The sequence below is a fragment of the Peromyscus maniculatus genome, chromosome 4 (genome assembly GCF_049852395.1).
Source record: "Peromyscus maniculatus bairdii isolate BWxNUB_F1_BW_parent chromosome 4, HU_Pman_BW_mat_3.1, whole genome shotgun sequence".
NCBI lineage: Eukaryota > Metazoa > Chordata > Mammalia > Rodentia > Cricetidae > Peromyscus > Peromyscus maniculatus.
In genome coordinates, this window is record NC_134855.1 from 157,239,088 (window position 1) to 157,260,210 (window position 21,123).

Here is a 21,123-nt window from a genome sequence, read left to right on the forward strand (position 1 = left end):
GGAGGAAAAGCAAGAAAGTAAAAACAAAGTCAACTCCACTCACAGGAAGTCAGCATCCTGTACGTAGTCGATTGCTGGCCAGGAAGCCAAGAAACAAGAGCAGTGAGGCCACAGGAACCTTACCACACAAATTCCCTGCCCTCCACAGTATCTTGCCTATGCCCTCAAACTTCAGGTCCATTTTTCACACTGTTCAACATTGTAGGCTCTGTGTGTGTTGACCTGTGTCCCCTCCCAAAGGTTATGGGAGCCTCCAACCCCAGGGCCTCAGATGTGCCTGTATTTGGCAATCAAGCTAACTACACTGGTGTGCTGACAGAAAGCACAACAGACTCATGCCAGGAGCTGCTCAAAAGGGAAGGCAGAGAGAGGTGCTGCTGCTGCATGCCCAGGGCTACCACAGAAAACGTGGAAGCCAAACCCTTACCACCTGGACCTCAGGCCTCCAGATCCAACCAGGACCTGAGAATATTTGTCCACGGCCCCTGGTCTGTGGCCTTCATCACCACAGCTGTAGGAGATCAGGGCATCAGTGATGTCAATGAAGGTGGAGTGTTCAGGTAAACCTACCTACCTGCCCAGGGGTGGGGTGGGGGAATGTGACTTAATACCAGGAGGCTCAACCTGGGGACCAGCTCCAGTTACACTAACTCAGGTGGCTAAGAGGCATGGTTCACTGTGACCACCCCAAACAAACAAGAGTGACAGACACTCCATCCCTCTTCACTGTTTATACCAGGGGAGGCCATCTGGCCACCTGCCGCCAGGCTTACTAGGGTATCCATCTATCATACACCCCGACCCCCACCCCAGATGGTCTACAGGATAAGGCCTGGAATGTAAAAAGCACAGCTCTTCTGGTATCCTCTGGTCGACAGGACAGAGGACTGGCCCTACCTCCAGAAGGGGCTGTCCTCACAGTTAAGCCCTGGTTCAGTAGGACCAGAGAGGAGTCTTGGTAGCATTATCAGAGACTCAGAAACTGGAAAAACAGGCACAACAAATACAGATAAATTTGTTTTTAATAAAGGAGTTAATTTTCTTTCAATCCTATATAAAACAATAGCAATTAAAAACTTCATTTTTGAAAGTAAAATATTTACATATGAACAAGTAACTGTGCAAAATTTACATGAAAAAATGGAAAGACAGGGATTTCCTAAAAGATAAAATGAAAGGTGTAACAGTTCTCAGGTGTTGGTAAAAAATACTGATCAGCGTTCAGTTCACACGTGCGAATTAAAGTCTAACATGAGAATCCACACGGAGAAAGCCAAAGTATTTACAGTCATAAAAGTACTATCAATAGACAATTTAATACAATAACCTCTGAAAATATAAAGAACCAATTAGTATATTTGTAATAAAAAAATAGGTACAAAGAAGGGGCTTTGCTCTGGACGCCTGTAAGGTTGGCCACAGCTTGCATACAGTCTCTTAGCAAAATAATTATAGTTTACATAGCCATTTTATGTTATGTGCCAAAAATTATGTACAATTACTGACAAAATACACCAACCATTTCCAACCCTTGATCCACACTGAGAAACAGTCTGTTGTTGATTTTTCTCAACTCTGATTTATTTCATCTAAGTTTTCACTCTGAGCTAAAAACACAGTGCAAGTAAAATGTATTTATGCTGAAGAGGTTCTCATTTCCTTCCACTTTACAGCTTCCAAACTGCAGCAAATAAAATGTATCTGTACAGGTGCTGCGCCCCGGCCTCCACTAGCAGAAATACCACCCTGCTTGGAGGTTGTGTTCCTGGGGAATTTCATGTAGAAGGGAGGTAAGGGACAGGGTGGGCGTGGGGTGATAAATAGTCTAAAAATCAGTTTGCTTCGCCAACTGACTGCTACAACAACAGTAAAGTCAGTGAAATGAGGTCATCGGCTGTAGACGTACACCTAGTGGGTGAGTCAGAGTGAACTGAACCAAAACGCACACAGGATGAGCAACTGCTAATTATTTGCTAAGCGCTTCCTTCCATCAGTCTTTAAATATGGCTTGTTTGGCAAGAAGGCCACTCAGTCGAGGATGAGCTCGGGTCAGCTGTCCTGTAAGAGCATCCACAGGCCTTTGTATTCTCTCTGCTGCAGACATGGTTTCTGCCGCACTGAAGAGCTGATTTAGAAACAGGAGTATAAAACTGCTCCATTGTAAAGAGGTGGCTGTTTTTAAACAATATCCCGTTTGCTTGTTACAAAAAGGCGTAATCTGCAAATATATAAAAAAGTCCGCAGGCATCCCATCAGAAACACCGGCTCATCCTGTTACTTAAGGAATGCTTTGTAGAGCAACAGTGAATGGCTTGTCTCACGCTCATTTTCTAAACAAAATATGAGGTCCCTGAGGTTGACCCGCGTGATTCTTTGCCGTGTGAACTGTCTGGGGGTTCCCACGCCGGAGCCGCCTGGGACCGCTGCGCCTGGGCCTGAGCCCTGGTGATTAGAAAGAAGAAGACAGGTGCATTAGTGGCTGGCGAACATCTAGGGGGAGGGGGACAAAATTCAAGTATCCCCTAAGTACCCCAAGGACCCTGGTTCTGAAGGAAACAGGCATGGCAGAGCCCTTCCCATGGTCCTAGGGCTAGAGCTGAGCTGCTGTTTCAGTCCCTAGCTAGGGCAGAGGCCCCCATTCCCACTCTATAGCATACTCAGGGTACCGCCCTCCAGCGCCCCCAGAGCACTGGCCCTGGATGGGAGGGAAGACAAAAGCAGTAGCTCCCCCATCCAGAGGCTCTGAGGCCCAAGAGGCTCAGGTGAGGAACCAAAGCTCACACCTGATGCCACACCCGGGACCGTGCCATCCCTGCTTGGCTGACAGAGGCACCAGGCCTGAATTCTTGGGCTGGGCAGGCTGCTGGTCAGCTGGAGAGGCCGACTGCTCAGTGGTCATGTCGGTGATCCATGGCCAAGGGAAGGGGGTCCCTGCTCCCCTGGCTGGGCCCTGTTGCAGACACTCAGTCCCTGGGCCACCAGCTATCCAGCAAGCCGACCCCAGTTCCTTCCTGCTCAGAAATATGAGTGTACTATGGCTGGCTTTTGGATACTAAGCAGTGGCATCCAGCAGTTTATCACATCCGTTTATCACTGCCTCCATCTGACCCCTGCCGGGCTCAAACCACAAGATCCCAATGGGCAGCTCTCCTCTTCTGTTCAGCAGAGAACCAGGTTTGTGTCCTGCTGGTTAAACTGCTCATGCATATTCAAGTATACATGCTGCAGTGGCGTCTTTACTGTGCTTCCATGGTCGAAGCTTAAGAAACTGAAGTATCACATTCTACCCATGTGGCCACAGAGGCCCGGATGCCAGTAGGTGGCAGTCACAGGAAGCTGGCAGGCAGGCTAGGTGAAAGTGTGCCCGCATGATCTGGCCACAGTTTCTTCATGCATATGACAGTCCAACTGAAGATAGTGTACTTTTCCTCAGAAGCCAGGAAGCCACCACTGTCCATCTTTGGCCCCAGCCTCCACCATCATCTTGGTATCCACATCCTTTTGGGTGACAATCTCCTTGGATTTTGTTGCCAGTGACAGGCCCCGAGTAGTGTTTCATCATGAGATCAGTGGGGCCTCTTAAAGAGCCACAGCAAAAACGAGCAGTTAGTAGGAATGAAGAAAACCATCCATCTCCCCACAGCTACCTCGGGCTGCAATTTGAGCCACATGAGCTTCCTTCAAAGGGGGGTCTTGGTGATCTGGACAGGAGCTACATGCCAGTTCTGGGAAGAAGGCCCACGAAGAAGAAGGGTCTACAGCAGGAGCAGTGAAAGGAGGCCACAGAGATCGGCCGAGTCCACAGGTCCTGCAGCCCGGGAGTACGGTGAAATCCAAAATGCCTCCCCATTTCCGGATGTGAGGTCCATTCTTGTTGCATTTGCTATACCTGATCCAAATCACCTTGACTACAGACCCAAGAGAGAAACTCAGGCACTGATGGTGTTGTACCCAGGCCCACAGAGACCCTGCCTGGGCAGCAGGATGTATCAGTGGCCAGTGTCCATGCTCTCCTTCACGCCTCTACTTTCAGGTTCAAAAGCCAACACCAGGGCTGGGATGAGGGAGCACTCATCTCAGGTACAATACTTAAGAAGTGCTAAAAGTTAGAAACGGAGACAAACAGGATCAAATCGGTGCCCCAGGCTTGCTGACGACCAAGTGTTGACACTGATGAGGCTCAGACAGCTTCATGTCATCACATCCAACATGGGCCTCCAGCCTGGTGGTATAGCTGTCACTGCTGGACCCAACCAACCTGAGGGGTCAGCAGTCAGGTGACTATACAACACAAATTCTCATTTGTGTTCTAGGAGCCTTATAAGCAACAGGTGGGACTTGGGATATAAAACCACAAGTGTAAGCTAGGGCACAGCATACTGAATGCTACACCCATTTCAGAGCAAGTACAGGGTTGGTCACAGCAAAGAAGAGCCAAACCTTCGGCCTCAGGACTGTGACCAGCTGACCTGAGTGAGAAGACTGTGTGGGCTATGGGAGTGAGCCTGTGGAGTCTCAGAGGGCCCTGGGGAAGCTTAGTTGGGTGTCCAGGGTGGGTCATGGATGGAATGAATGTATTCCTGGCCACTGGGATTGAAGCTTCTGCTCAGAGCCCTATATAGGGACTCAGAGGAACAAGGCATGTTCCAGCACCACATAAAAACTGAAACCTGAACATGGTTAACTACAATTCAGAGAACTCTTTGAGTTTCAAGGATGGGAATGGAGAGAGACAGACAGACAGACAGAGACAGACAGACACACACAGAGACAGACACAGACACACACACACACACACACACACACACACGTTGGGCCTCCTGGCCTGTACTGCTGTGACTGCTCACCTAGCCCCACCCAAGGCTACTGAAACGACTAAATAAGAGAGTGTCGTCTAACTTTGGCTAACTCGTTCTGTTAAGGCCAGCCTGCTATACACAGCACCTGTGCAGCAAAAAGTAGTTCTGTGTCCCAAGGGAAGTGCTGGGCTCCCCAAGGTTGCAGGGCTACAATGCTACAATCTGATTTTTTTCTTCACCAGAGTCCCACTCCAGCAACATACTGAGTTCTATACCCCAGAACAGTATGAGGGTTCCTGGGAAGACCCTAAGACCACTGTCTCCTGGCCAGCTAGACAATGGCAAGCAATTAGGTCAGAGTAGCATTTAGAAGAGCAGCCTACACCGTTCTACCTATCATTGGCCCAGTTCTGCTCTATCTTACAGATAGTGTCTCTGCCCTCACTTGTGTGAACTGTCCCACATGAGCCCTGCTTACCTGCAAAACATCTAAAAAACAGTAATAAACACCTGTGGTGATATTTTGAATAAATATCTTCTGAATATCAGAAGACAGAACAAGCCACTGGATTAAACATAGAAGTCGGGCAGTGGTGGCACACACCTTTAATCCCAGCACTCGGGAGGCAGAGATCCGTTTGGATCTCTGTGAGTTCAAGGCCACCCTAGATCACATGAGACTGACTCAGTCTAGGAGAGAAACAGAGCAAGGCAGTGGTGCACACACCTTTAATCCCAGTACTGGGAGGCACACACATCATTTATCCCAGCACTAGAAGGAAGGGATGGCTGGGAAGAAAGAGATCTATAAAGTGGGAGGAAACAGATTGACTTTTTCAGGTTGACTAGTACTAGAGGTAAGTAAGACATGGCAGTGGCCTGTTCCTTTGTGTCTCTGATATTTCAGCATTTACCCCAATATCTGGTACTGGGTTTTTTTTATTATAAGACCTTTAGAAATTCGAATAATACCCACCCCTAGGAAATGACCACACTCCCAACAAGGCTGCTCATGACAGGTAGAGACACACAGGAGACTGGAGAACAGGAAGGAATCTAGGACATGTGCCCAGGTGGTCCAAACACAGGCCGTGAGGAAGGATCCCTGTAAGGCTGCTTGTGTCCTTAGATGGCAAAACAGAACCTTCCACACATGAAAGGAAGGGAGAGAAACGGGGGAGGTTTGAGGTCTGCAAAACAAGCATCCTCAGAGTCAGTCACACTGACAGGTCCTGAGCCATCACAAGACATGGTATAAGCTAGAGAGAGTTCCAATACTGCCGGGAGAGGGTGCCATCGCCCCACGAGTAACAAAACATCCAGGTGCCACATTTGGGATGTAGAGCACAGCCACAGACTAATTCCTGGTCAAGCAGAGGAGATCAAGGGCAGCATTGTGTCTCTGAGCAATGAGCAACAGGCCCCAGAGGCTCAGAAGTCAGAAGCACTGACCTCACAGAGAGAGGAGAGACCAAAGTCACCTCAGGAAGAAGAGGCCAACGCGAACACACAATAAGGAGTGCAAAGCAAGTCCAGGAAGGGGAGGAAGGAAATCAGAAGTCATGCAAAGAAAGCTCTGGAACTACATAAACAGAAAGACCAAGGCTTGCAGCACAGGCAGGGCCCAGGGCACCACAGCAGTGACAACAGTTCCCTTAAGTCATTTACCAAGGCAAGAGACAGCATGGCACCTACGTCTTTGATCAAGGTACAAATCAGGGCAATGTGATCAGCCACCACTGGATGACAGCAGCGAGAAGCACGGCTGAGTCGCTGGAGCTCACTTCACACACACACACACACACACACACACACACACACACACGCACACGCACACGCACACGCACATGCACACGCACACACCAAAAAAAAAAAAAAAAAAACTATGCAAGACACAGGTTCAGTTAGCCTCTAGCTGAACAGGGAACAGCTACCAGGAGGCCAGCCTCACAGGGCAAGGGAGGAAGGTAGACATCATGACATCAAAGAAACAACCATGAGACTACGGACATTTAAAAACTGTTTAAGGACGAAAATAACCACAAGAACATAAACATAAACCTGCCTTAGCATCAACAACCTTCACAAAGAAGTCAGGTGTGGTAGTGAACACCTGTTATCCCAGCACTTGGGTGGTGAAGGATCATGAGTTTAAGACAGCCCAGGCTATAGCCAAGTCACTGAATGCAAAACCTGTAAAGGAACCGGGAATAGTGGCGCACGCCTTCAATCCCAGCACTCAGGAGGCAGAGGCAGGCAAGCTGTATGAGTTTGGTCTACATAGTGAGTTCCAGGACAGCCAAAGCTACACAGTGAGACCCTGTCTTAAAAAAAAAAAAAAAAAAAAAAAAAAAACACCACCACAATAATAATAATAAATAAAGGTAAAAGAAAAAATTTTAAGAATGTATGTGTGGTGGTTTGAATGAAAACGGGGCCCATACGGAATGGCACTATTCAGAAGTGTGGCTTTGTTGGAGTGGGTGTGGCCTTATTGGAGGAAATGTGTCACTGGGGGTAGACTTGGAGGTTTCAGATGCTCAAGCCAGATGTAGGACCCTTAGCTATTCGAGCACCATGTCTGCCTGCATGCTGAGATGCTCCCCGCCATGCTGAGAATGGACTAAACCTCTGAACTGTAAGTCAGGCCCAATTAGATGTTCTCCTTTATAAGAGCTGCCGTGGTCATGGTGTCTCCACAGCCAGAGAGACCCTGACTAACGCATGTTAGAGAGCAAACGATGGCTCCGTGGGTGAGAGCACCTGCTGTGGAAGAGTAAAGATCAGAGTTCAAGCTCTCAGCACCCATTTAAAAAGCCGGCCATGGCTGTGGTGATATTTTGTTTGTGTTCTGACACACAAAGCTTGCCTGGAGATCAGAGTGTGGAGCTAGGCACTAGTTAACCACAGAGGCCAGGCAGGGGTGGCACACACCTTCAACCGCAGCACTTGGGAGGAAGCAGGAAGCTCAGGAGTTCAAGGCCACCCTGGACTACACAAGACTGACCCAGTCTAAAAGAGAAACAGAGCCAGGCAGTGGAGGTTCGTGCCTTTAATCCCAGCACTAGGGAGGTGGAGAGAGTAATATAAGGTGGGAGGAGACAGGTGATTACCCCTCCTTTTTGGTCTGAGGATTTGGTAGAAGAAGTCTCTAGTGGCTGCTCCTTTACTTCTCAGCCTGTTCTCAGTCACCTACCACACATGCATGGAATCTGCATCACACTCCACCCCCATCAGATGCTGCTGAGGCTGCAGGAAGCAAGGCCGTCTCACACCACCTGCCTCCAACATGACACCCAAGCATCTCTACACCACAGAATACCTGTCACTGTGCACACTACACTGCACACCAGAGACCTGTAATGAACTCCACACAGCTGACAGAAAGACCAAGGGGACCTAATAGCCAGCACCAGGCCATGTTGCCAAGGGGCAAGGGTACCAGTGTCATGGTCCCCTTCCCAGAGGTAAGGAATGATGATACATGGAGACAGGAAGGAACACAGAAGAGGCAGGCACTTCTTTGCATGCATATTCCTTTATAAAGTTCTGACTCTTATGTTAGCAACATTGTACCCAAAATAATGAGACTCAGTCAACACAGGCCATCCGACACAGGCCATCTGACACAGGCGGAAGCAGTGCACACATCTTCTACTGAGCCACCGTGAGCTGTGCAGTGAGGGTGGCCCAGGGAAGCAGCAGAAAGGAGCCCCTGACAACTCAGAGAACTCAGAGGTCACATGGACTTGCAAGGCTAAGGGCACAGCACCTGTGTGGAGACAGTTACCTCTCACTCACAGGTGTGCATGTCTCCCACAAGGCACAGCTACCCTGAAACTTGACTGCCATACCAGGACTAAGCAAACCAACAGCTCAACTGGGATGATAAGAACTGGGTCCCCAGAGGAAAAGGGAAGGTGGGAAGACTGGGGGTGGTCTGTGGTGTCTCTGTGGCCTGGAGACAGGTCCATGTCCTCAGCAGAATACAGAATGTTCTAGTGAGGGTGTGAGGTGAGAAGGGCTGGCAGCACCTATCCTAGAATGCCAAGCTCATTCTAAACACTATCTCCAGCAAAAGAGCTGTGGTCCCTGAAAAGGGCCTGGCCATGGTGTTTGAAGGCAGAGTCTTGGGAAATGACAGGCCACACAAAATGATCCAGAACCAGCCCAAGGAGCTCCAAATCATCAAAGCTGGATAAATAAGAAACAAGTGACAGTGAGAAAGCACAACATGCAGAGCAAAACGAGACCCACAGACACAGCGACCAAGCCACGCAGCAACGAGGCATGAGAAGGAAGGCCAAGCTCTCATCAGATGTGCTTGATAAAAAAGTCAGACAGACAGACGTGGGACCACACTCAGGCCAGCAGCACACCGCAACAGATGCAGGCGAGAACAATGCGAAAACATGGTGAGAACAGAAGTTTCAGCAGATACCAATGGTGATGTCACAGTGTCAAGCCTTGCAGACCCTTCAATGAAGGTTCAGAACATCAGCAGTAATGGGGCAGGGACCGACACAGGGACACAGGACTCTGCGACACTTGAGCCTGAGCGACAGAACCCAGCATCTGGTTGTGAAAGAATGTATATGAACCCAAATCAGAACATTGTAACAACAACTGACAAGCTCTGTGCAAGGCCCTTAGTTAAATGAGCCTTCATACTACAAACATCAGCATGGTAACAGTTAAAACAAGTTAAGATACTAAGGAAAACAAGCACAAATGAACAAAAGGAGTTAGAATGAGCAAAATACAGAAACAAAATTAGAAATAAAAAAAGTTTCATTTGAAAATCAAAGACTAGCCAGGCATGGTGGTGCACCCCTTTGATCCCAGCACTCAGGGAGGCAGAAGCGAACAGATCACTGTGAGTTAGAGGCCAGCCTGGTCTACAGAGCGAGTTCCAGAATGGCCAGGGCTACACAGAGAAACCCTGTCTTGAAAACAAAAACAAAAATAAAAAATGAAGACTAAAAAAAAACCCAAGGTGGGTTGTGGTGGCATATGCCTGTAATCCCCAAACCTGATGGGGTTGGGAGGACATATGAGTTTAGGGTCACAAAGCAAGTTCAAGTCCAGTCTAGGCTGTAAGAGCCACTGTCTCAAACAGACAAAGCAAACAACAAATGCACAAGCACAGATAAAGCAGAAGATGCCAAGGAGACACATACGTACATATGTATGTACGTAAGTGTGTATGTACGCATGTGTGTATGTATGTACGTATGTATGTATGTACATATGTATGTACATATGTATGTATGTACCCATGTGTATGTGTGTGTACATATGTACGTACGTACGTACGTATGTATGTATGTGCATGCAAGGTCAGAAGTTGATGGCAACCTTATGTATGTATGTATGTATGTATGTATGTATGTATGTATGTATGTGCATGCAAGGCCAGAAGTTGATGGCAACCTTATTTGAGACAAGGTCTCTCTGACAAAGACATTGTTAAAAAGACAGACCTGAGGCTGCCCACGGAAAGAACACCCACCCAGGAAAACCATCTAAGATGAGAGTTTCTGTGGAGGAACATGCAAAGGACACGAAGGGAGATTACCATCCTGAGAGAACTCTGTACCAGGGAAAACCAGCAGCAGGGCACCGAAGGCTGCTGCTCCTGGTAAGGCTGGAGAGCACTGCTCTGGGAACTACCACAAAGCCTCACTCAGACAGGTGAGGCAGGAGGACGGTGAGGAGGGTCATGGTACAGCACCATGTGTTGACAAGGTGAGGATAGCACATTGAAAACAGGCGAAGACAGGGACATCCACAGAAACACCTCCTGCCATCCACAGCCACAGCAACTGCTGGGGCAGCATCACTCAATTCTCTGGTAACTTTGGACAGTGAGAAGACTGTACACACACACACACACACACACACACACACACACACACACACACACACACAGACCCACACCCACGACATTGCAGACCTAAAAACACTTAAAGAAAAGAGGCATGGGAGGCCACAAGAGGCAAGGGAGGCCACAGGGTCTTGGCTGCACAGTGGAGGGAGCATCATGGACTTGAATTTCTTCACGTTATGATTGTCAGGATTCATCACTTCTGGAGCAGTCAGGGACTAGGAAGTTGAAGGCGGGGCCAGACACACAGGGACTTCTCAAGCAATTGACAACGTCCTAGTACCTCCACCAGGTGGTGGGTTACAATGATTTACACCATAGGACAATTCATCAGACCACAAAACACCCAGCAGAAAAAAACTTCATTAGCGTCTTTTAACTTCCCTAACAGCCTTCTAGAGGAATGCTGTTGCTAACCAAGTAAACTCGCTTTTCGGCCTCATTTCTGGTGTGGGCTTTGCAGGCTTGCACACTTGAACACCAGACCCAGCTCCTTCAGGCTTTCCTGAGAAGTTGCTGGGCTCCTGCAGACAACCAGGCTTTAGACCCGTCGGTATTCTGACCGAGGGCCAGGCACTATGTTCCCTTCTTCCTAACTCACTTAGGAATCAGTCTAACTACACAGATAGCTCAGACAACAGCTACCTAAGACCCCAGCCCAGGTTTTCTTCCTACCTCACACCCAGAATTCTTACCTACCCTCAACAGAGAAGGGTGTCTCTGAACCTCTAGGGTATTCCTCGCTCAAGCACAATCTCCACACCAAAAGAACACTGCTCAGAGAGTTACTGCTGGCATTATGGCTGCGGGTGGTCAATACTCCTTAGAGGGACAGCACTGTCCTGCTCACATCACTACTGTGAGCTGTCCCAGAATCTACCTGCACACCTCCACAACAGGGCACCTGGAGTGTCCAAGCACAGCAGACAGCAGGTGCTATGGGGACAAAGGCAAAATGGAGACAGAGGTCAGGTGGCACCACGAAGGTTCAGCTGAGATGTTAGACAAGACCCTCCCCAGAATTAAGGGTCACAGTTCATTAAGACTCATCCTAAAATAGCCAAAAGCCACACACAGACAGAGGTGTTGCTTTGTGTTGCGTTTGTTACGTTGTGTTGTGTTGTGTTAGACTGAAAACTGCCCCACTTTTCCATAGAGCCTCACTAACAGAGTAAACAGAAAATGAGCCACTGGTTGAACTGGCTGCTAAAACAGGAGTCCAGCCCATATTCGTCAAAGAAAACCACCCAGAGCCTCCTCATATCTGACCCAGGATGCCAAGCACTCAGGTGATAGTCCCTAGATATGCAGTGAAACAGGAAAGTGGTCCATGACTGAAAGAGAGCAGTGAGGAGAAACTGAGGCTAGGAGGCAAGCTTCGATATGAATGTTCAAAGACTTAGGAGGGACACTGCCAGCATAAAGACGTCCGTGTCTGCCACTCACTAGAAGACACTTTCAAAGAGCCTATAGACCAACGGTTCTCAACTTTCCTAATACTGCAACCCTTTAGCACAGTTCTTGATGTTATGGTGACCCCTACCATCCATAAAATTATTTTATTGCTACTTCAAAACTGTAATTTTGCCCACTGTTATGAATTGTAAGTATCTGTGTTTTCTGATGGTCTTTTGGGGTCACAACACACAGGCTGAAAACTGCTGCTAGATGCTCTAAACTGAAATCTACATTAGTAAATGTGAACTGCATTGGAGCTTAAAAACCAACAGGGGCTGGCACAATTCCCATCAGGCCAAGGAACATGACCCAATCTGAAGGGCGGAGCAGAAAACTGCTGATGCCAGTGAACACAGGCCATACCACAGTCTTGTGCATGTGTAACTGGAGACCAAGAAGACAGACGGGAACAGAAACACACCTAAAGAAACAACAGCCAAGGTGTTCCAAATGTACTCTTAAAGGACAGACCCACATGTGGATATAAGCAGCTCAGCAAATGGAAGCAGCCTGAACATCCAGAGACTTAACCTAACACAAAGAAAACTTCATAGAGAAAGGCCCAAAGCGTCACAGCAGTCACACAAGTGCTGTGGGATGGTCTGTATGTCAAATTGCTCTGATTGGTCAATAAATAAAACACTGATTGGCCAGTGGCTAGGCAGGAAGTATAGGCGGGACTAACAGAAAGGAGAAAAGAAAGAACAGGAAGGCAGAAGGAGTCACTGCCAGCCACCGCCAGGACAAGCAGTATGTGAAGATGTCGGTAAGCCATGAGCCACGTGGCAAGGTATAGATTTATGGAAATGGACTAATTTAAGCTATAAGAACAGTTAGCAAGAAGCCTGCCACGGTCATACAGTTTGTAAGCAATATAAGTCTCTGTGTTTCCTTGGTTGGGTCTGAGTGGCTGTGGGACTGGCGGGTAAGAGAGATTTGTCCTGACTGTAGGCAAGGCAGGAAAACTCTAGCTTCACACAAGACAGATTACATACAGAGGCAAGGGAAGGGATTACAATAGGTCTTCAGATAAAAGTGACAAAATACCCACTAACACCCTAGGCTTTATAAGCAGTGAACAAAGCTCACAGAGGAGCATAAAGCAAACACCAGCAGAGAGACGGACCAGAAACACACACCAGCCCAGCAGCCTCCAAGCCACTGGGACCAGTGATGCACAGACCCTGGATCCTCTGTAGAAGAAAGGGCAGCAGTGATGACAACAGAGTATAGATACAGAGGGCTGCTACTACTCTTCCTAAAATTCAAGGGACAATTAATAGTTTAAAGGAAAAGTAACCACTAGGGTAAAAGATAAGACACTCACACTTTGGGGTCCGGGAAACAGGTGGCAACTTCTCTAAGTCACATGTCCTGCAGGTCGCCTCACACTGTTCTGAGTTCTGCCCCATGCTTTTCAAAAGTTGGTCTGAACCTCATCAGAGCCAACCATGTGGGCATGTGTTTTAAGCTCATGAGATATGCATCAATAAAGTGACTTGAACATCAAGTTTCAAATGCAAAACACACACCAGGAGCTTCTGCTGGCTACTGAGGAAGGGACTCTAAAGCACTCTCCCATGCCTTCCAGACCTCAGCCCCATGTGCTGCTGTACCTCTGCTCCCGATCCCGGCCCGGCACAGTCCACTTTCCTCTTTTTCCTGGGCCCGATCGCCGCCAATGCTGTGAGGTTGGCATCTCGCTGTCGCATCTGTGCCAGCTCCTGCTGCTGCATCTTCACATTGGGAAGGAAACAGAGCTAATGTTGCTTGAGAGCTCTTACTGCAAGTGCAGCAACAGCTATCAAGAGCTTCCCGAAGTTTCCTAAGTCACAGCTTCTCTAAAGTTGAGGTTTTTAAAACTAAGAACAGTCTGTAACCAAGATTATTAAGACTTTCTTAAAAACAGAAGCTTACCTTAACATGCTCAGAGAATGAGAAGAGCACGTTTAAGGGGCCTAACCCTCACAAAAGTTACCATGAACTTTCCAGGCAATGCCAACTGCACAGAAAAGCCTGTGGTGGCACAATCACCTGAGAGCTCTAAGGAGCAACAAACGCCCACAGCAGGAACCCCAGGTTTTCTTAACTTTCTCTTTTCTGCTGGGTGTCGAGCATGAACATGAGGTGCAAGTGCACTGACAATCCAAGACTGGGAAGCTCACCTCTTTTGCTTTCTGCTTCAACCTTAATTGCTCTGGGTCTTCTTGTCTGGACCGAGACTATTTTAGAAAGAAGGAGAAAAGGAAGAGTCATGCCTTGCGAGAGCATCACTGCTACCGTATTCACCCTACAACAGCATCTAGCCAGATAAAGAATTCCTGCTAGTTTTATAAATGTTTATATCCAAAAGATGAAAATTTAGCTTACACACCACGAAAAATGTCACCACTACCATCCAGATGTGATAATACAGAATCTTGGGCATATAGCTACCAGTTTGTCATATGCCTCTGACTCAGTATAGCTGGAGAAAAGAGAGCCAACTCAGGGCTTCCTGAGACCATGGGCTCAGGGGCTGCTAGCAAAGGCTGGCATTCAGCTGCCATCCCTCTCACTGCACAAAAAGCTTGATGAATCATCTCTAGATGAGTCTAATAATGAATAAACGAGGTTCCTACACTTAGCTATGAATGCTCCAGACTGAAGGGCAATGTGATCCCACAGCCACAGTCTGCAATGTTGAGAAGATAAAGTCTCAGAGACATCTTAAGAAAGCCTACACCATCAGGCATGGTGGTGCGCACTTTTAATGCCAGCACTCAGGAGGCAGAGGCAGGAGGATTTCTGAGTTTGAGGCCAGCCTGGTCTACACAGTGAGTTCCAGGTCAGCCAGGGCTACATGGTGAGAAAAAAGAAGGAACGAAGGAAGTCAGTCAGTCAGTCCACATCTGTCTTATCAAATCCCCAACCTTAGTGCAGTCTCCAGCAGCTGACGTACACCAAGGGAGCCAGGCTTCCCCAACATGTTCAGTCACAATACCCGTTCTTCCACACCAGCCAGAAACATGGTTTGAGCTCCAGGAACCCAATGTGCCTGGTGAGAGTCTCAGGAGAGGAGGGCTGTAAGCCTGAGCCCTAAGCCTGGGAGGAATGTTTAACTTGCCTTTGCTGCCCGCATCAAGATCTCCCTCTCCTGCTCATCTTTCCTCTGCTTTTCAATCTGATCAAGCTGTTCAAAGAATTTGAGCTGAGCCCGGACATCACTCGCTTGCTCGTATCTGTCGTCATCCTACAAAAAATTAGCAAAAACACTGTCCACCATGAATTTGGAACCTCAATAAGCATGAGCATGCCTTCCACAGCTGGACAGTCTGCACACAGCTCCCATGGGTGGTGGTGGCTGCTCACATCTCACTGCTTCAGGTCATACTCTCACAAGGAGGGGGAGGTCTCATTGAGTTACCAGGAGTCCCACAGGTTTCCAGTTTATACACTTTGATAATTTTTAAGAGACATTAAATCCTTCTATGTAGAAGTGTTATTTTTGTTGTTTGTGTTTTGGTGTTTTGTTTGTTTTGTTTTGGTTTTGGTTTTCCGAGACACGGTTTCTCTGTGTAGCCTTGGCTGTCCTGGAACTTGCTTTGTAGACCAGGCTAGCCTCAAACTCATAGAGATCCACCAGCCTCTGCCTCTTGAGAACTGGGATTAAAGGCATGCGCAACCATACCCAGCTTGTAGAAGTGTTTTTAAAGCTGACGATTCACCATAAGCTACCCTGAAGGCACAAACAGTGACTCCAGATAACATCTGTGCAGCTGCTCAAGACATAGTTTGCCCGCAAATTCACTTCATAAACACAGGGCCACAGTTGGCTGAGGGCCTGCAGGTTTAGCTCATGGTTCAAGAAGGGCCAGCAGCAAGTGCTGGGCAATTTTGGCTGGAATAAGAGTGGAAGACTCCGTCCTTTTCTAAGCTGACAGGCTCGTCTTCCAAAGCAGGACCCTGCGGTGACTGAGTGTGGCTGAGAGAATGAGCACAGGAGCAGCCAGCGCTCCCAGGCCTCCAGACAGCCCTGTGTCAGGAGCTGAGAACATGGACGTTCTCCCCAGGAAAACAGCCCCATTACCTTATAGGAGAAGTTTTTCTGCTGAGCTGTTTCAGATATTTTTTCTACAAGATTCTGCAGCCTTTGCTGTGTGGCATGAGACACGTAACTCACTACATCTGGATGCAGTTCCGTGATGCCGTGCTTTTTACCTGCAGGCCATGCAGAAAAAGAGCACTTTATGGTACTTACCACACTGGCTTTTCTCACCCACTAGTTACTGCTTTGTACAATCAAGGCAACCTAAGCAGTCACTGCCCCCCCTTCCACTACCTGCCAACCACCAGTGGAGCTGCCATGGGGTGAGCCCAAACCCAGGCAGAGGGCACGCTCACCTACAGCCCCCACACCCAGTGGAGCTACCGCAGAAGGGCTGTGCTGAGTCTCATCAGGTCACGGAGCACATCAGACACAGATGTGGACACTGAATCCTAGTGGCATCCTCAGGTGCAAACATACCTATTTCCAGTATCCTCCTCTGCAAAGGTGCGGGGAGGAGGAAGGTGTCGTCTTTACAGGATCGAGTCAGTGTCCCCACCAACTCAGAGTTTGTGGCCAATATTCTTGCACTTTCTTCAGACAGGTTCACTCCAGCCATTGACGCAACATCATTGATGTCATCGTCATCCCTGGAGAGGAGAGGAACAGATTATTTCTGTCGGACAAGGAAACCACAGCTCACTAAGGCGGTTCCAACTCAGAGGCGGCAAGCAAGTGGCAGGGAACTGCAGGAGGCACCGGGATCTCCTAGTTCTTACACCGTCCTATCATCTGATGGTGTGGGGTCAGGGCAAGACTGAATCCACAGAGAGCTGCGTGCCTACAGTCTACACCATGTCCAGAGAAAACAAAACCCAAAACACCATCTGTTGCTTTGAAGTCTCTGTGTCACCTGAAAACCTCTTAGGAAAAACAAGTCAGCCAGCATTAATTTCTTCTGCTAGTCACAAGCTCTCGAAGGAGGTGGAAAAGAACAAGACTCATGCTGAGCCAGCACGGGACACTGCAGCTAGATCCCAGACAGGCGTTTGCTTGTGCTTCCTGTGAGGAGCCTCTGGATAAAAGACCTCCACAGAGGGCCCAGCATAAGGACCTGTCAACATGTGACCACTGTCCCAGGACCATCCTCTTCAGTGGGGATGTCTACATCCAGCAACAAGGCCCCTCCAGTGTCCCTCACTAAACACCCCTCAGCCTGTCTTTGACACATGGCCTTGTCATGAAGTCAATCACAGGATGACAACAGAACCTTTGACTGGTATTCTGGAGGCATCCTGAAGCTATGACCACACTCCACCTCCCTACTGCATACAAGTTAACCAGTAGTCCACTTCTGCTCAGGCTTGTGGTCCTGCCCTACTTGATGTTGTCCATCCACATGTCACATCCCAGCCTGGGCAATAGGAAGGAGCCCAACCCAACTCTCAAGTCATGACGAGTCCTGTCCTGACATGATGAGACAGCCACAGCTTACCCTGTCTTCGCTTGTTCCTGCTCTACAGTCTGCTCTTCTCTGAAGAGCCCCACTGGCCTTAAACTGGAAAAAGGCTTCTAGAAGACAAGGTGTAAGTGATGGGAATGAGTGTACCTAGGCTCTTCCAGCAGCCCAGCTGAGACCCAAGGCTGTTGCTAACTCTAGCTGACTCTGGCTGTCCTATCTCCAGCTCCCTTCCTCAACTATTAGCCACAGCACCTAGAAGTGTGTGGTACAGGCTTTTTTAATATATGCACCTGACCTCTCCCCCCATCCACTCAAGTCACCTATCCTGCTCTGTCTGGCTGCTCCTTACCCTACAGAGCTACTGTAGCTCCCAACTCCATCCAGCCCCATTTGATAGCTTTGGGGATGAAGAATCTCCCTGAAATTCAAATACTCCCTATTGTTTTGTTTTTTTTTTTTTTTTTTTTTTTTTTGGTTTTTCGAGACAGGGTTTCTCTGTGTAGCTTTGCGCCTTTCCTGGAGCTCACTTGGTAGCCCAGGCTGGCCTCGAACTCACAGAGATCCGCCTGGCTCTGCCTCCCGAGTGCTGGGATTAAAGGCGTGCGCCACCACCGCCCGGCAAATACTCCCTATTGTTAAGTCACAGTGAAAGTTGTGCTATGGCCTCTGGTGCATCCACACAAGAATGTCAGGACATAATAATGTCCATGTGGGCTGCTCTATCCATCAAGAGTCAAAGTGAGCAGATAGGGTAGTGAGGGCTTCTGTGTTACAAATTGTATTGACCTTGGTGCACTGCATGGGTACCAGTCAGTCGACCTGATCTCCATTCCTGCAGAGGGCACGAAGCCTCCTCTGCTGTGATGTGCAAGAACCAAGTAGAAGAAACAGGAAGACCCAACCGTGAAGTGGACAGACAGAGCCCCTCCCGCGCTCTCCCTAAAGTGTACGAGGGTGTCAGTCCTTACCGGAAGGAGCCTCCCCCTGGCTCCTTGAGCTTGTTTTTCTGTGCAGCGGCTGCTTGTGCAGACACAGTAGAAAGGGCTTTGGTTCCAGGTAACACGGTGGGTTTCACCACAGGGACTGCAAAGCCAAAGACAGTGGAGACCAGAGGCCGTTACCAGAGGCCTGACTCTGCTAGCTTTATAAGAAACTCATCTCCTTACTTGTCACAGTGACATTCTCAAAACCCTGAACCAACAGCGGGAAAACGCTATACACGTTTAAGTCACAGGGTTGGACTGCTCACTGGTTACGCACTTCTACTGCTCTTCAGAGGACCCAAGCTCTAAAAATAAATCTTAAAAAAAAGTTTAAGTCAGGGCTGGAGAGATGGCCTAGCAGTTAAGAGCATTAACTGCTCTTCCAGAGGTCCTGAGTTCAATTCCCAGCAACCACATGGTGGCTCACAACCACCTATAATGAGGTCTGGTGCCCTCTTCTGCACTGTATACATAATAAATAAATAAATCTAAAAAAAAGTTTAAGACACAACTGTTCAAAGTGCAGAGAATAAGAGACTGTAGCATCTATCCTCTCCCCTCAAGGTTCGGGGATCATCCCAGAAGGAGGGGGGTGGGAAGATTGCAAGAGTGAGAGATTGTGGAAGATTACTGGAAAGTGTTTTCTAGACATGACAAGACCCTTGCACATATAAACTCAGAGCAGCTGTGGCTGCATATACAACACCTGCTAAGATCAAGCCCATTAAAATTCCAGCATGGAAGGAGGGAGAGATGGCTCAGTGGTTAAGAGCACTTCCTCTTACAGAGGACCCAGGTTCGATTCCTAGCACCCACTCAATGGCTGACACCAGTTCCAGGGGACCCAACACCTTCTTCTGGCCTTTAAGGACACTAGGCATGCACATGGTACACAAACATACATGAAGGCAAAACAACCATACACACGAAACAATAATAATAAAGCTTTTTTTTATTTTAATTCTAACATGGACTGGGAGGGGCTCCTAGCTGAGGAACTACGGGGACTTGATGGTGATTGGGGAGGAGGGCTCAGGTTTCTCCAAGGATGAGGCCCTGGGTAGATCGCCCATGTCCTAATGGGTAGTCCTATATCCATGCACAGCACCAATAGGACTCAGAGGTTAAAAAAAAATGTACATAAAAGTTGGGAGGAAGATTGGGGGGCGGGTCTGGGAGGAGCTGGGGGAGCAAAAAGGTTGATTCTATCAAAACTTGCTGCATACATGTGTGAAACCTCAAATTAGAAAGATAAGGAAGAACATATGCTTAAGCATGAGGGGAAAGTAAGTATATCCAAAACACCAATCACTATAGACCATCCACCCCTATGCCCTATCTACAGCTCCTTTCCTCAACAGCATTAACTCCAGAGAAGCATGCACCTGTGAAATTCTCAAAGGATATAATTGACAACAAGGTTAAAGACAAAGGTTTAAAATGTAAATAACATTTAAACCCTAAGTTTAAAAGAAAAGGTTTAGTTGCATATTTCAAGCATCTACTCTCCTGTATTTCCTCAAACTCTTTTTTGGGGAGGGGTGGAAATAGGGTTTCTCTGTGTAGCCCTGGCTGTCCTGGAACTCACTCTGTAGACCAAGCTGGTCTCCAACTCAGAAATCTGTCTGTCTCTGCCTCCTGAGTGCTGAGACTAAAGACGTATAGCATCACCACTAGTCTCCTTCCAACTCTTAGGTACAGGAATGATTTCTGACAAACAGACTCATAATAAGCAGATACATGGTTAAGTACCTATAGTTTCAGCTAAGAGACTGAAAAAGGAGAATTACTGGAGCCCAGGAGTTTAGGGCCAGGGCAACACAGTGAGGCTGCCTTGGGAACAACAGGGAGGGAATACTGTTATAATCTAAAGGCCTAAGTTCGGTGGAAAGGAACTGATACAGAATTACACTTCAGAATCAACTTTACTGGGATGGGGGCCGTGGCCAGGCCTTAGAAAAGACAGAGCAATACACCACAAGCAGCAAAATGGGGCCTGGAAGAAGAGCTTCCCTTCAAACCCCAAGAACAAAGTGGGTTGCTGGGGTTTTTATAGGTTTTTAGAGTGTGGGAACGTTTATACCACACAACCTAGACTAGCCTATGTGCCTTGAGGAGATACTAGGGTCCTGCAGCTTCAGACGGAGGCACTGCAAGTCTACTACTACACAGCATACTTCCTGTCAACTCTGGAAAAGAGAGGGTGAGGGTCAGAGAGGGAGGGAGGGAAGACAAGAGTGGGTAGTGAGAGCATGCAGACCACTAGCACAAGGTGTGAGAGGGTATGACAGCTGCAGGAGGCATGGCCTGACTGCTAGGAAAGGGAGAAAGGCAGCTAGAAGGTCCGTGATCTAACAGTACTAACAGTGGCAATTGTATACAATTCAGGTAATTTAAAAACCACGTTGACAAGGGCAATGGTTGCATGACCTCATAAATGAAGTTGCTGAGTGGTGTGAGTAAAATGATTTAAATAGTGAGTTGTCTGTTACATGAATTTTATCACA

General features: G+C 48.1%; 1 protein-coding gene across 1 annotated transcript in view; it reads right to left on the minus strand.

Annotated features, from left to right (window-relative positions):
- Positions 1 to 1,004: 1,004 nt before the first annotated feature.
- Positions 1,005 to 21,123, minus strand: part of Taf4 (TATA-box binding protein associated factor 4) — a 74,413-nt gene continuing 54,294 nt past the window's right edge. Inside the window, exons 9-15 of the mRNA XM_006976041.3 lie at positions 18,602 to 18,716; positions 16,652 to 16,821; positions 16,214 to 16,344; positions 15,251 to 15,376; positions 14,310 to 14,366; positions 13,761 to 13,880; positions 1,005 to 2,442 (exon numbers count right to left, since the gene is read on the minus strand). Coding sequence (XP_006976103.2) covers positions 2,275 to 2,442; positions 13,761 to 13,880; positions 14,310 to 14,366; positions 15,251 to 15,376; positions 16,214 to 16,344; positions 16,652 to 16,821; positions 18,602 to 18,716 — 887 coding nt within the window. The 3' untranslated portion in view covers positions 1,005 to 2,274. The remainder of the gene's footprint in view (positions 2,443 to 13,760; positions 13,881 to 14,309; positions 14,367 to 15,250; positions 15,377 to 16,213; positions 16,345 to 16,651; positions 16,822 to 18,601; positions 18,717 to 21,123) is intronic.